Source organism: Pseudorasbora parva, chromosome 2 (genome assembly GCF_024679245.1).
Source record: "Pseudorasbora parva isolate DD20220531a chromosome 2, ASM2467924v1, whole genome shotgun sequence".
NCBI classification, from domain to species: Eukaryota; Metazoa; Chordata; class Actinopteri; order Cypriniformes; family Gobionidae; genus Pseudorasbora; species Pseudorasbora parva.
Window position 1 is genome coordinate 52,998,893 of NC_090173.1, and position 16,414 is coordinate 53,015,306.

The window sequence follows — 16,414 nt, forward strand, 5'->3', positions numbered from 1 at the left end:
ATCCCCAAACTTTAAGGTGTTTATAGTGGAATTAGACTCATTTATATCATCTTTGAAATTGTTAAAAAATAATAAGTCATTAACATGTTTAAAATATTATGAGAAAATTATTGGATCCCCTGCTACGAATTAATGCTTCACACTTTTGTGATATACTGTATGTCTATGCTATGTTTGTTATGTGTTCCTTACTCAAAAAAAAAAAAAAAAAAAAAAAAACCTCTAGTGCTTGAAGGAAGGTCTCTTCTTCAACTGCCTCCCCGTTGAAAATGAGGAAAACTTGCGCGGAGTTCTCTTTGTCCCCGAGCACCAAGATGTGTGGATCCTGGCGGCTCTCACTATTCAAGTATTGCACCAGATTAGTTCCAACCTTAAAAGAATAAATCAACTTTAGTTGGCGTACATTGTAACAAACTTTCCATGGATTATACCTTGACAATCATTGCATCTATTCATTTTTTTTATTAATAATAATAGAAATGATTATTATGCCTATTATTAGACTATTAACCGCGATAGATTTACTAGCAGATCTTCATCTGCAAATAAAAATAACATTTAAATTGTTCAAGCTAAAAAAAATTGTAACACATTTTTATTTTAATAACTTATAAAATGTTAAATATACATTGAAATGATATGTTAAAACTAGTGTAGAAATAGAAAATGTCAGTTATATTATTACATTTGTATTGCCATTTTGCTCCAGATATTGCACAGTTGGTTTAGAAAATGTCAATTTAAATGCAGAATTTAGTTGTCAAACTGAAGATACACTGTTAGCAATTTCTGTAAATTTCACAGTAATTAACTGTAAAATGAACTGTATTTTACTGTAAGACAGTTATACAGTATGTTACTGTATTTTAAAGTTGCATTGTGGGAAATTTCCCACTGGCACCACTAAAATACAGTATTTTTAATTTACTGTAAATCAAAATACAGTATAAAAAAATGAGCGCGAAACCTGACCAATCACAGAACGTCTTGCTTGGCGAGAGAAAAATGAGCGCGAAACCTGACCAATCACAGAAAGGCTTTTATTTCCGCTTGGAGAAGGAAGAAAAAAGAAGACAGGCACAGATGCAAGAACATGTCAGCTGCAAAGGTTTGTGCAAATATTCTTACTTATTCTTTGTATATTTTATATTTGTAGTTTAACAAAAAAAGAAGAAAAAAACAACGCCACCTCACATACATAACGTTACTGTGTGGAGACTGTGAGAGCTCAGAGAGATTTGTGGCGCCACTCATTCCAAATATTAATATTTCTTTTTTTTATTTCCTTTTTATGGAGGTTTCACCATCAAAATATGGACATAAGCTGGTCTCTGTCTTAGGTTTGACGACCACATTATATGAGCAGGTGAGTGTTCACGTGAAAAAACGAGCTTTTGTGGGTTTAACGTTAGTTTAAAAGTCAGTCATTTACCCCCGCTTAGTTACACAATCGTCTACCGATAACCTATTACGTACCCCATATAAATGTTCAGCATGCATTTATTGTTAGAATAAAACACGCAATGTTCGTATGCAAGCACTGTGGCGTCTTATTTGCCTTTATTAATTATGCCAAAGTGCACAAAAACATGGCGAACTTCAGGTTTGCGTGTGGAGTTCGTTCCTGAATCCCCGTGCACGTGCCAAAGCCTCTCCGCACTTCAGTCACACATGTAAGTTACCGCAAACACAGAAAGGCCACGGATCACATAACGAACAGATCGGAACAGCACGATCTGATTTCTAGATTCAGCGTTGAAGGCTGTACACTGTACGGTGTCGACCAAATGGGCCAGTCTTTGTCCACACGAAGCCAGAGCTTTTCGTATCTGATCTTTTTTTCCCCCCTCGTTTCTTCATATCTAAAGCCCCGTTTCCACCACAGGAACTTTACCCAGGAACTAGGAACTTTGGGTGGTACTTCGTGTGTTTAGACCGCAGGAACCAGGGTATAAATGAAGTTCCGGGTAAATATTTCCCCCTCCAAACGGCCCTGCTCGCGAGGTAGTACTTTTTCAAAGTTCAGGAACTTTCGAGGGCGGGACTTGGGCGCTGAACATGCTGATTGGTTGAGCTCACGCAGTTCAACCGGCATTTTTAAAAGTCTTTTGCGAGGTTCGTTCTGCGTTCAGTAAATATCAGTCTTGCTCTCTGTCTGGTGGCGCGCGGTCGTCTCAGCCATCTCACGTGCAATGTCCGTAATAGCTGATAATAATATACATTGTCATTTTAAATCTAGCTTTACAAGCTTTCTGAATATGCTGCTGAATCTGCATATTAGTGCTCTTTTCTGTCGTTGTTAATTACCTCTTTAGTAAACCTATACATAACCAGCAAAAGCAGCAAAGCTTGAATCTCTTCCATACTCGTTATTAATTTTTTTTCACCATGTAAACGACCTGACCGATTACTTTTGAGTGTGTGTCCTTACATGACGTGACGGCGCGCGCCGCGCTCATGTTGACAATAGAGGAAAGTACATTTTTCTGAGGGGTAAACGTTTTATTTCGTAAGTTATGAAGATAATGTTGGAGTAATGACACAGCGTATATTGCCCCAGGCAGTTTTTACTTTAACTGCGCCTGACAGAAGATTTTTTTTTCTGAGATGATTATTACACTTTACAACAAATAGCTATAAATAATACTGTAATAGTCCTGGTGGCCGTTAAGAGTTGCTATGGCTACAGTTAACACACTCCAGCTGCTGGAGAAAACAGCGTTGACATTTTTGGTGCGGCAGACAAACTGCATGTGACAAAATGATTGCGATTGAAAGTCATCACATGTAAACACCAGATCGGTTTAGATAACATCTCATGTAAACAGTCCACTAAATCTTTCAATCGGTAACGTTACACACACAAATGATTACATGTCCTTCACTGATTTAGAGGAGCAGTCGCGCGCAGTCCTACATCACCGGACTAATTTGCCTAATCTTCTCGGAACTTTATCGCGGTCGAAACGCAGACAGCTGCAGGTCTGGGGGGGAGAAAAGTTCCTGTAAAAAAGTTCCTGGTACAAATTGTTCCGGGTAATTTTGGTGGAAACGGGGCTTAAGATTGTACATTCGAGATGCTCTCTCTCTCTCTCTCTCTCTCTCTCTCTCTCTCTCTCTCTCTCTCTCTCTCTCTCTCTCTCTCTATATATATATATATAAATATTAATGTCAATGTCAGATTTCTGGCTCTAAAAAGTATTTATAGTAGTTATAGTTTATCATTTTCATTAAAAGAGATTAATATACTGATGTATGTATTAACTATTAATAATAATTAAAATTAATTAAACATTTAAATGGATAGCAGCAATAATATATTTTGTCAGCACCTCTAGTAAATTTCATATTATTTATAATTGTTGTTTATAATTGTTATAATTGCATAACCATGGGAGAAATGTGAACTCTATTTGTAACAAAAAAAGTTGATTGCCAATTTATCCAGAATCATGTAGTTCTAGGATAGTTTTTTAAAAGCAAACATGTTGCTTTATTCGTAGCATGTTCATTATTCATCCATGTTTAATATTCTGCTTAACATCTCCTTAATAAGTTTTGAGTAACAAGGGTAACTAAATGATGATAATCATTTTTGAATAACAAAGGTAGGCCTAAGTAAATTATGATTGTCAGTTTTGGGTAAACTATCCTTTTAAACTAATAACAAAAGCTCCATCTACATACTGTCACTGACACCAAAATAAAATGTAAAAATGTTTTTCAGAAGTTAAACACTACATTTATCAATTTATTATTATTATTTTAGGGGATTCAGTTCTACACAGAAAAATGCATTGATGCTGGCAATTGAAACATCGAGTACCAAGTGGAAGCAACCAATACTTTGGAGTTTTCAGAGGTAAGTACATCTTGCAGTATGCTATAATATTAAACATCAAAGGGATAGTCCAACCAAATGCAATCCAAATGAAAATGAAAGTTCTGTCATCACTTACTACTTCAGTAAAACACAAAAGAAGATATTTTGAAGATGTTTACATATAATATTTTGAAGTGATGAAAACTTTCATATTTGGGTGGGCTATCCCTTTTAAAGTCACAATATCTATGATGCATAGAATATTCAAAAACCAGCAGAACAATGTTATGCATTTTGTAGATTTGTGTACTTACTAGTGTTGTCAAAAGTACCAACTACAAAATCAAGTTGGTATTGAAATTAAAAAAATGTGACTACTAGCATTCACTCCAATCACAGATATTCTACGAGTATGTGAACACTGGTGAATCAGAGGTGTTTAAGAATCCGTTCAGAAATGCAAATATTATCAAATTTTTTGAATTTCAGTACCGACTTGGTACCCCAGTTGGTACTTTTGGCAACAGTAGTAATTGCATTCATTTTTTATTATATAAAATGTATATGAACAAACTTTTACATCTTTAATAAGTTTAAGGCTTCTTTTGTGCTGTTATAAGCTGTTTGAATAGTTATCAAGGAGCTCTAAAGACCGGTTACACTCACTACGTGAATGAATCACGTTTGTGCCGAAGACTCATGGTATATGAATGTGAATCAATGCAATGTAAGAACTCAAAAAACGAAAACAAACATTCACCTTCAATCCATGAACACATCCATAACTTATTCTGCAATCTCAGTGTTTCAGTCTGTGTTTCTTATCTTAATAGAGTTAAATGAATAGTTCATCCAAAAATGAAACTTCTGTTATTAACTCACCCTCATGTTGTTCCAAACTTTAACAAATTAAGACGTTTTTAATCTCATAATTTTTGTCCATCCACTGATGTCCACTTAACCAAAATATCCCGTTTCAAAAAGTGCATATGGATTCAAATCATATGGATTACTTTAACATTGTCTTTATGCACTTGATGCTAAAAAACTTTGGTTGACTGGATAAACAAAAATAAAGAGAGAGAGAGATTCATTTATTTTTATTCTGAAAATGAACCAGTCTAATGGGTTTGAAACAACATAAGTGTGAGTAAATGACACCAATGTTTAAAATGTTTTTACACATCAAATGATCTTACAAATTCTTTCTTTTATGTAAAGGTCCACTGTGAGGATTAACCCCGACCACAGCAAGTGCTCCTCAAAGTTCCAGGTCAGCAAAAGAAGTGGAAAGATAGTAGCCTGACAAGTCAGACCCACATCAAGATGTTTGGTCTGGGAACTCACCATTGACGGCTCAATCCAAGGGGCGGATGAACAGTTGTCTTTCAAACTCCCTCTGCACGCGATAGGATAGCGCTACACCAACCAGAGCAACGAAGGTGAAGCAGAGCTAGTTGATATATTAAACTTTCGCCGTATCCGGTCGGCTAAACTCTGAACACATCTTCCCTTTTTAAGAATGACTTCAGTGCCGTTCTTTGTTCTTTTCTCAGAGAAAAGCTGAACTCAAGTCTTCCAGAGTCGCGGTCAAAGCTGATTCGAAAGACCGCCGCCGTTCTCCAGCTTCTGTGTTTACTAGTGGCACGCAAGCGCAACTCTGCCGTCATTATGTTAAGCCCGCCCACCGACTCTATACACGATGTGATTGGTATCTTTTGTATTTTTTGCAGTTACCTTTTTTATTTTTCACTCTGTGGCGGAAACAAGCTTCCATAACTAAGCAAAAACTTTTTTCTTAAATGTTGTTTCCTGTTTTTTTCTTCTTCTGTTATTATTAATCTTTGTCTTCTTGTTCTGGTTTATTATTATTTGTAGACTTTTTTTACTTTCTTTTTTTTACTGTACAGCCCTTCTTTTGAATTTGTAAGTTTTTATGACTGAATCTGTTCATGAATAGTCTTAAAAATGTTATGTTTAAAAGTTGCTGCAGGCTTTCAGAAAACAAAGTTTTACAACTGAATGATTAAAAACAAAATTTAAAAAAAATTAAGCAGTTGTCATTGCTTCTTTTTATTGTTGTTTATGAGGACCTGTTGAAATATAATAATTAGCAATTTGTACAGTTTTACAGTAAAGGAAAATTGGGAAATGATTTACAGTAAATTAATAAAATTACTGTAAGTTTCACAGTAAAAAATATATATTACTGTAAAACAAATTACAGTAAGATCAACTGTACTGTAAATAGTAATACAGTATTTTTACTGTAAGTTAGTTTACAGTAAGTTACTGGCAACCAGCTGCCAGTAAGTTACTGTAATTTCTACAGGAAATTTTTTACAGTGTAGGTACCCATAACCTTCCAGAGGAGAATGGGATGTCATGGGAAAAGCAAATAAAAACGCATCAATAAACACATCTCAAAGTGAAGTCAAAGATTTCATAATGTTTCATCTGTAAAGTCATGTTTTTTTGTGTGTTTTAATGTGACCAATAGTGTTGATGTTTGTGTATATGCGATGTTATTAGCCAGTTATAACAGTGGGTGTTTACCTTTAAAAGAGCCAACATTATAAATTAACCTAAAAAAGAAAGAATTAAAACCAAAAGCTGATGTTGCAGTGTTGCTTTTACTTCCAGGTTTAATGTCAGTGAAGCTGCGCTTCATTTCAGCAGAAGTTGGACGGACCATTTTCCCATCTGTGCAGTACGGTGATGAAGGCAAGACAGCCGGAAGGGTTTTAATGGCAACTTCAGCACGCACATCTTCAACCACAAGTGTACAGACAATGCAAGTCAGAAAAAAAGATAAGCCTACAGTTTTCACACACACACACAAAAAAAAAAGTGGATCAAATCAAGTATCAGTCTATTTTTGTGATATGAAAGTATAATCTGGTCAACAGACCTGAAACTACCTGTGCAGTTACTGAAAATTCAGAACATCAGTTAACCAATACACATAAACATGTGGTATATTACATGTCATTTTAATAGGATGCCCTACCATTTGGCAGTGTTTCCAGACATTCTAGAAGGACATCAGCAGCCTTGGCTTCTCTTTTAGCAAAAAGTAAAATCCGGTCAGTGAACACAGGAGCCCAAAACTCATAAAGGCGCTCTGCATTGTCAGGAGATAAAACTCCAAAGTCCTGGGATATCTAAACAAAAACATTAAATGTATATATTGTTTCAAGATTGCAAATAACAATAGAATGAATAGGCATTTTACTTTTCAAAATGTATGTCGTTCCCTTGCGATATTACTGCGAACCAAACAACATGCAGTTTACACGGCGTGATTGAACAAAGGCTTCAGAGTCTGAGAAAAAGGAATCTTCCCCGTAACATCTTGTCTTATTACGCTTAAGATGAACAATGCAGTACTGTATCGATGCGAACCAAAGTTACATTAGTAACTGAGTACGTTTCTACTATACGCCAAGACAACCTTCAGTAAATTCCCTATAATGCACATCATTATACTCACCATGCCAGGAAAGTCATGAAGTCTGGGATATTCTCTGTTTATTTCCTCAACAGTTTTTGTTCCAGAGGCTCGAATCCATGCAGCTCGATGAGGCGCTGTACGTTTGATGAACTCCTCAACTTGGCTATGAGGGCTTCTGTTATTCTTTAGCCACTCAATCATTGTGTGAACTTCAGTCAAAGATGACTCAGACTCTTCTGCAGATAAAACAAAACATCGAGGGAAAAAATCTTAAAAACCTGTGTGACAAACTCTCTCAGCATTTCCCAAAGCTGGTTCTCGCAGAGCCCTAGCATTGCACTTTTCTCTAGCATTTGATCTCTCTCTCTAATCAAAAACAACTGATTTAAATGATCAGCTTTTAAGTAGCGACTCCAATACTGAAAGCGGATGTCAGATGAGGAAGGCTTTAAATGTGCACTGGTGAAAATATTCCAGGACCAGAGTTAAGAACCACCGCTGTAGTTTCATAGGCACACATCAATTAAAATGAATAGTTCAAAAAAATGTTTGAATGGCCATCGGGCAGTCCATTTTGTTGAGCTCTGTACTGACTACGTGTAAAAATCTCTTTCACTTGACCCTTCAATAATGCAGTTCTGTAAAATCATGACCCATCCCTAGCTCTAACCTGGCAGTGGAAAACTTGGTCGGGATGTGGAATTCAGGAATATCTGCGTATGGCTGTGCCGTCTCTGACTGTGTGGGGCTCGAACACGTTTCCTCACATTGCGGAGTCTTTCTTCCAGGTAACCTGTTGCAGGATGACGATAACGGCCAGGTGTATACCACGACTCCTGCAGCAAAGAAATATAAAGAAATGAGTGGGGTCCGATACTCTTTATCAGCTCTTGATATCTTCATATCAGTATTAGCACAACTTACATATCCATGTCCCTCATTGTTCTTCAGGCAGGGAAACTGGGCAGTTAGTGCCAAAGCCATCTCCTTTATGATCTCAGCCGATGGGCTTTACGAATAAACTATTTAAATCATTCAAATAGACTAGTTTATTTATTAAAATGCTTTTGTCAAGTGATTTTACTTGTACTCACTTTTCCCCAAATCTTTCCATCAAATAAGAAACTAAGAACCGCACCATCTGACGTCGCTCCTTGAGGCTCAGGTGTTTGTCTCGGTCTAAAGATGATATTACTGAAGATCCTCCAGATTTTCGGAGTATTTCTCGTATATCCTGTGAAAAGCAGACTGCATGAACTAAAACAATCCATTCAATTCATTCTTAAAAAACATTAAAAAAAATAATTGGCTAAAATTGAAGTTAAATTGCATCAAAAGACATGCTATTCCAAAGGTTGTGTTGCTTGTTGTTCTCATCTGGCAGCTTTCCACTATTGTCTGAGTTGGGGTTGGTGGATTGTTCCTTATAGGTGACTGACTGTGACATGACTGCTGGTTAACAGGGCTATGGCCCAGAGACTGTTTTAAAAAACAAATAGAGGTAAATATCAGACTGGATCAGGAATCACCCTCAATGAAAACTACCTGTACCTGTATTGAAGATTGTATGGAGATTCTCTCAGCTATGCAGAATTGGTCTCTTTCTAAACCCTTTCTAATTCTCATGTGTATTTTTTTCTACCCTACCCATTGTGTCTAAGGTGTGAGAACTATGTAATAAGGAGTATATTCACAAGCACATTCTGTGCTACTTAAATCTGTAAATAAATAAAAAATCCCATCATCTATAGTGCATGGAACACTTAAACACGGCGATACCGTAGTGGAATATAGTAATGGTCATTATCACAGTCAAATGACTCGACTGCATGTAATGGGTGAAAATCATACAGTTCACTGACACTGACTGCTTCCAAAACTTGGTCAGGAACAACAACATACGCAAAGTAGTGACGACTGAAACAAACTGTTGTCCATCTCTGAACTATTAGTTTCACTTTGTCATCTAGAGTGACAATTTTCTTGATACAACCAAACTGAGGATCTCCATCTGTAGTGCAGGACATGAAAACAGTCATCCCTGGCCTATATACTGTGCCATTAACCTTGATCCATAAGGGGATATAAACCTCACTAGAAAGGGGAAAATCTTCCAAGCTACCAGTAATATCCTGAACACCCTCGACTGACTGAAGGACAGACTTTTGACCTGAACCAATCTCAGTTTCGTTCTTGAACAACCTGCCTGTCAACAGCTGAAAACACAGCATCATTTGATGCCTGTATGCCATGGTCGTTGTAACATTCTTACAATTACAAGTGACATGGCTTAGTCTTTTAAAAAAGCTATGCTTCGCCTCAAATCTCATGGTCCAGAAGTTGACAAGTGGCCCTATCTTTCTAAAAGCAGATGGATAGTGAACCATGAAATGGTGTTTCACTCTTAAATGCAAGTGGGGGAACAACTCTAGGAAGAGTGTATGATGGTCTTGAGTGAGACTTCGGAGGTAAATTGTGGCATCAAAAGTCATGGATGGGGAAAATATCATTTCCATACAAGACAACAATAGAAGCAGCAGTTCCCAGTACTTGTTGCCATTTGGTATTAAGTCACCTATTAGAAGGGGAAGAAATCGCAACAGACGCCACATTTGTGCTGCACTCTGGCGCATCATGGTCCTGCTGGGGTTTCTGAGTTCATGACTTGACAGGACTGATGGCTTATTGCACCGATCAACAAAACCATAATCAAAGCTTGTTAACCTGTAGTTAAGAGTATCCAGGCTAACGTGGCCTTCAGCTATAAGTTCAGACAGCACTAGTTTCACCTCCAGAGGCCCAACACCCTCTAAAATATCATGCATGATATCAGGTGTAACATTGTCAACAACACTGAAGAATGCAAGCTCATCTAGGACGCATCTTCGTTTGAAGCCAGTTTCTGGAGGATTGTTAGTCTGTAAATCCTGACTATAATTTAGTGCATTGTGCAGCAAATTTGGATCCTCTTTTGTCTGGCTGTGGAGAACTGGTTTGTTAATTTTCCACAAACGACAGACACTATTTGCTGAAAAACTCTCTGAAAACCCAAGAAGAGAATTCAGTGCAAGATTGTCCCCACACACCTGTGCAACACCAACCTTTATGGTGCCACTGAATTGTTCAGTCTCAATTTGAATTCCATTTTGTTCTGAATCCCTCAAATCGTTAACTATGCATGTGAGAACTGAATCCATGCCATAGGTCTTGACGTCGTCTGACTTGTACAAAGCCAACAGAAAGCAAAGCATGCTGACAATGAAGACATCAGCTCAGGTGGTAAACATCGAATCTGAAAAAAAATGAGGCCCAGTTTGTGAATTGAAGTCTTGGGACCAATGGGATTTACAATTTCACAATCATCATTATATCGGGACAGCGGAATGGAGAGGTCTTTTGAAAACAGTTGGCTTGTTTTGGACAGATCACCATCAATGTAATCAATGAGGGCACCATCTTTATTTTGCTAAAGACCTGGGCTTTCAAGTATTTTCTTAAGGACAGGTTGCAAAGGAACATATTGGAAAGCGTCCAAACGCTGGACATACGAAACGCCTGGAAAATTCTTAGTCTCTGGCTTAATGAAAAACCCAGTTTGTGAAAAATACTTCACCTGTTTCACGAGTTCCCACTTACATCAAATTAAATAGAGTAAAGATTATGCGTATTTGGCGTGCTGTCCGGGGGAGGGCTCCGGGCTCGGATTTTTTGCCCGTACCCAGAGTATCCCCCCCCCCCCCGTGATAAGGATACTCTATAACTAGACTGTAATGTTTTATGGATTGTGATGGCATCTAATGAGAGTTTATTAAATTGAAGTGAGGAGATGGGGTGGTGGAGGGATGCTAAAATAAAAATGGTCAACGAGAGGAGGTAAATCTGTAGTATAAGTACACCTCCTATCGTTGATCAGATTGATTAGCTTACCATGCTCCACCTGTGTTCAATTAGGTTTAATTATCTGCCGTGCTCCCCTTGTTAATTAGGTTTGATTAGCTGACAGCTCCGTTGTTTAATTATCTGTTGGTGCTCCTCCCGAAATTAGTTAATAAAACTTCACTTAAAGTCTGAATCCAAGTTCAACAATGGTTCAGCAGCTCTCTCAAAGTGATTCTTTAAGGCACTAACATCAGGGTGATCTGAGTGACCAAGGCGGTGCAAAAGAGCCGTTGTCCTGGTCTGCAAGTTACCTACAATATCAGTGATCAAAGAGGATGTTTGTTTCACCGTATAATTAATCGCAGAATAGGTTTGATTTGATTGGGCTTTAAGCTTTGCAAGGAAGCATGCCACTCTGTATGTTACATCTTCCTCCGCTAAATCATCCCAATCCTCGGTTTCCTCATCGCCCTCAGAGTCAACAAGTGTTGTTGTTATGGTCATGTTTTCAGATGGTGACTGTGTTGGAATGTGTTTGTGTAAATCTATATCTGTTGTAGATGAAACGGTTTGACAAATGTGTTCTTTTAATATGTGTCTCTTATATGACCATAAGTAATTGAATGTTCGGTTACAGCCAGATTCACAACACCTGAAGTGGGTGCTAGCACTGTTAATGCCATGAATCAAACTTAGATGTACAAAAAGTTATTTTGTTTCCCCTGAAATTGCCTTATTGCACTTGGAACATGTCGGCAAACATGTCAAGTGATCAAAAACAGAGTCATTTTTTAGCTAGTGTAAACTTACTCCCAAAAGTTCTGAATGAAATTTCTTGAATTTAACCCTGAGACCAATTCTTGGAATTAGTGCAGCAATGCTCGTGTCTTCCAATAGCATAAAGCTATCTTCATCCACTTGTTCCTCTGTTAAGATGAAGCAGAAACATCATTAGTCAATGAAAGGTAACCTGTCTGTGATGCAAGGAAATAATCTTATTTTAATACTGATTTGCCATAGAGTGGGATTTTGAGGCAGGGTGAAATGACAATATCCTCTGGATTTAGATCAAGCTCTATTGTATTTAGTGTTGTCTATCATTGACTTCAGCACATGTCCGAGTATTCAAAAGAAATTAAAAGGATAGTTCACCCAAACATGTTTACCCTCAAACTGTTCCAAAGTTCCTGCTCCAGTTTCTTTCTTCTGTTGACCACAAAATAAGATATTTTAAAGAATATTATTAATCGAACAGTTGACAGTAGCCATTGACTTCCACAGAAGGACAAAATATATATACTATGGAAGTCAACGGCTACTGTCGACAGTCTGGTTACCAGCATTCTTCAGAATTTCTCATTTCGTGATCACCAGAAGAAAGAAACTCGTGCAGGTTTGGAACAACGTGAGGGTAAGTAAAGAGAGAATTTAAGGACATTTAAATATTGATTTGTGTGCTAAGAGAGAGTAAGCGATTCTCAAAAAGTGTGAATGAAGATACACTGTAAAAAATGATCGTGATTTTAACGGTCAAAGGTTGTAAAAATGCTACGGTTAAAAACTGTTATTTGGTTAACACAAAGTTTCCTTACTATATACGGTGAATAACTGCAATAGATCTAACCTTATGCCCGTGAAATTTACAGAAAAACAATGTAATATCCCAAAAGAAAATTATAGAAAACCCAAAAGCATATATTTTTTGTTTGAATCACAGTGACATTTTGTAAACTATTAAACAGAATATTTTGTTATATTTACAACATGTGATTATAATAAAATTGTATTTGATAAAACTACAAATATTGGTATTAAAAACCTGTACGTTTTTTGAGAAAATACTGTAAAAACTAGTTTGTTAATTTGACATGCAAATATTGTTGACAATTACAATTTTTTGTTAATCTTAAAAATGTAAGTCACTTTACACGTTTATGCATTTAAAAAATGTCTAAACATGTATTTGTATTGCATATAAATGTTCCATGCATTTGGATTATGTAATTTTAACAAACAAATTAATCAACTTACTAAGAATCACTATCTAAGAATCAGTAATAAAAATCTTATTTGTAAATCATTTATAAATGAAACAGGTAAGATTTATTTAATTATAAACTGAATGTGACTGATTAATCCCAGTTACACGTAAATTAAACAGTTAAGATTTATGTAATAGTACACAGAAAAATCGCAGACGTTAAATGAACACTTCCTAGTGTTCATGTGTGTGCTCACTAATGAGTTAAAGTACCATTGAAGCAGTGTTGATCTTAATGAGATAATTAAGAGATGATTGAGCATTAATGATGAACACCTGATGATAATGAGCACAATCACTGAAGGAAAGAGAAACACGAGAACTACAGCTGACTTCAGCCACAGCTTTAGATGAAATCAACTGAAGATAAAAGAAGACATTAAATCTCTGAAGATCTCAGCAGAGGATTAAACAACTCCACAAACAGTATTACCAGCTTCACACATTACCAACCAGACTGATTTTATTTCAGTGGATGTTGATGTTTTAATTAAAATAATAGTTTTATTTGAAGTCACCATGATGGTGAGAAGTGTTTGCTTTAGTTGGGCTCTTGACCCTTGACTTTCCAACATTAGTTTTCTGGCTGCTTTAACTGTGTTTATAAAGCACTTTAGTTACAGCATGGAAAGCCAAGAAAGCACATGGTCAGATGATTTGTCTCTTTGTGCTTGATTATGTAATCATCATCTAGTGATCACTGGTCTTGTTCAGAGTCTAAGACTCTGTTTATGTGTTATTCATTTTGTTTAATCATAATAGTGGCGAGTTGATTCTATAGCATGAGCACTGTTGTGGCAATCTAATATGCAGAATTTAAAAAAAAATAGTGCACTAAAGGTTTTAATCTATGGCAATCATTAGACACAAACAGATATCAAGAATCAGTGTATGAATCTCAACAATGGTGATGTAGCGACTCAGGCGAATCAAACACACAATCGCCAGTTACATTTAACAAATATGTTTTGAAAGTGTGCTGATGGACAGACCTTCCCCCAACACAACAGAGAAGGATTCTTCAGCTACCCTGGAAACCATCTGATAAGATCTTTTATGACCGGAAAGAATGTGGCCACATGAAGTCTTATACACAAAGACTTTAAGACACAGAGCTTTTGCCTCAAATTATAGACAAACCATCTATAAATGAACATGCACCCCAGGACATTATATGTAAACACATAACTGTATTGTAAAATGTTTATTCTGTATGGTATTTTGCATCTTTTTGTCTTTGTCTTAACAAAGTACTAGTTCAGATAACCTCATATATGTCATGTCTCCTATCAAATTAATGCTCACTTCACGACTTACACTTCCATGTATATCACTTATTCAGAAAATGCAGTGTGTGTTTGTTGCATTAATTATAGTATGAAGACTCAGAGACCCACTGAGTCGAACTTTCAAACAAAGGGCAATAAATTCTGCTGAGGAATTTCCCGCCGGGAAATCCCAACACTCTCATTGGTTAAGTCTAACCCTGGAGGGTGGGACTATTTCCAGACCTTAAAAGACCAGTGAAGACAGGCTCCCTCTCTCTTCTCTCTCTGGCTGAACCAACACGTCATCGTGGCCGGCCCTTGAGCCAGGCCACCAATGCAGGCCCTCCAAGCAGGCCCCAACTCTTCTCTTCTCGGAAAAACTCTCTGGCTCTTACTTCTCCTCTCTCTCCCTGTGGGAGCCAACACCCACGGGGGGGGGCTGGCACTTAAGCCATGCCACCAATGCAGGCCCTCCAAGCAGGCCTCATCTCTTCCAAAAATCTTCTCTTCTACAATCCGATCTTCAAGAACACGAAGCATCGCTAAAGCAAACAGCCGCTTCCCTCCCAACCTCGGAAAGGACCGCCGAACACGCAGGAACATACGCACACAAGCGAGAAGCCAAAACGAAACCAAAAAGAATGCAAGTATTCTTATTCTTACTGCTGTAAAGAAGGTGTGTTATTCTCCCGTTGGGATAAATTAACTCCGTGAAGGTCGTATGTGGTGAACTGAAGGAAAGTTGTTTCTTACCCTCCCCCACTCTCTTTGTCTCTCTCTCTCTCCCTCTCTTTGTCTCTCTCTCTCTTTTATCTCTCTCTAACTTCAGTCTATTCATTATTCTCTTTTATGTATTCTTTCGTTAATATCTATACTTCTACTCTCTTGATGCATATTTAGTATGTACTTTCTGTGTGAATTGTAGTGTTATTTTTAGTCTGTGTTTATTAAACCTTCAAAAGACATTTAATGAGTTGAATCTGTTATTCTGCCACATACACAAAGTCAATGAAACTTGCGATCTAAACGTTACCTAACTGCTTATGCTACTATGTTAGTAAAGTAAACTGTATGACCATTTGAAATATTGAACTTATCCTGATCAGTAAAGTTAATGTTTCTTATGCGCTCGTAAAGCAGTAATCCCTTTATTGAGAATTGATTTGAAAAGTCTATAACTAATTTGCAGGACAAACTTAGTAGGATAATTTCAAGAAATTTCATAAAGGGTTACTTGTATTTAATTAAACAATTTTCCCTATCGGAAAATTTTAATACGTAATGAACAACTGGCAAATTATATTCATAAATTCATGAATATTGAATATTAAATCCCTTTTGAGTTAATTATTCCCCGAGACATTAAACTCATGAGTCGTTGTTGTTACATGTATTTGGTGGAGAATGCGGGCAAGTTTCAAACGTTTGTGTATGTGTGAATGATATTCATATTCTATTCATTGTGTATTTTTGAGGTATTAATAACCTGCACGCGCGTTTTTGTTTCGTTTTGTTTTGGTGTTGTTTTGTGAATTGAACGGTACACGCAAGGCGAACCCAAGCATAAACAGATGCTGAGAAATGTTGAAGTAGCCGGATTATATTAATAAAAATATGAACGGTACGAAAATCCGCGTGATCTCCGAAACCCCCTGCAGCCGTAGGCGCAATAGGTTTTATCCGCGTGATTTCCAAACAAATGTATTGTAGGAAACCCATACATTTGACTCGAGCAATATATTATGTGTTCCATCAAAATAATGAGATTTTGATGATGTCTGTAGACACGTACGTTGCGTTATCCCGCTTGATCTGAACTACAAAAAGTTTCTATCTGTGCGGAAGATTGGGACAGGACGAGACTCTCCTGTACAATATTAGGGGCCTCAGAATAATTATTATATCGTTAAGATAAACGATAACTCCTGGTTTAAGTCTGGCTTAGCTAA

General features: G+C 37.0%; 1 protein-coding gene and 1 long non-coding RNA gene across 2 annotated transcripts in view; one reads left to right on the plus strand and one right to left on the minus strand.

Moving 5' to 3' along the window:
* Window positions 1–955: 955 nt before the first annotated feature.
* LOC137046987 (uncharacterized) lies at window positions 956–5,822 on the plus strand. The gene is made up of 4 exons (XR_010899137.1): window positions 956–1,108; window positions 1,298–1,366; window positions 3,770–3,862; window positions 5,045–5,822. It is a non-coding gene; the product is annotated as an uncharacterized lncRNA (long non-coding RNA).
* A 581-nt stretch (window positions 5,823–6,403) lies between these two features.
* The window catches only part of LOC137049131 (uncharacterized), a 29,785-nt gene continuing 19,774 nt past the window's right edge, over window positions 6,404–16,414 (minus strand). The window contains exons 2-9 of the mRNA XM_067427517.1: window positions 11,967–12,082; window positions 8,372–8,511; window positions 8,202–8,286; window positions 7,948–8,113; window positions 7,317–7,513; window positions 6,834–6,987; window positions 6,461–6,592; window positions 6,404–6,408 (exon numbers count right to left, since the gene is read on the minus strand). Coding sequence (XP_067283618.1) covers window positions 6,404–6,408; window positions 6,461–6,592; window positions 6,834–6,987; window positions 7,317–7,513; window positions 7,948–8,113; window positions 8,202–8,286; window positions 8,372–8,511; window positions 11,967–12,082 — 995 coding nt within the window. The remainder of the gene's footprint in view (window positions 6,409–6,460; window positions 6,593–6,833; window positions 6,988–7,316; window positions 7,514–7,947; window positions 8,114–8,201; window positions 8,287–8,371; window positions 8,512–11,966; window positions 12,083–16,414) is intronic.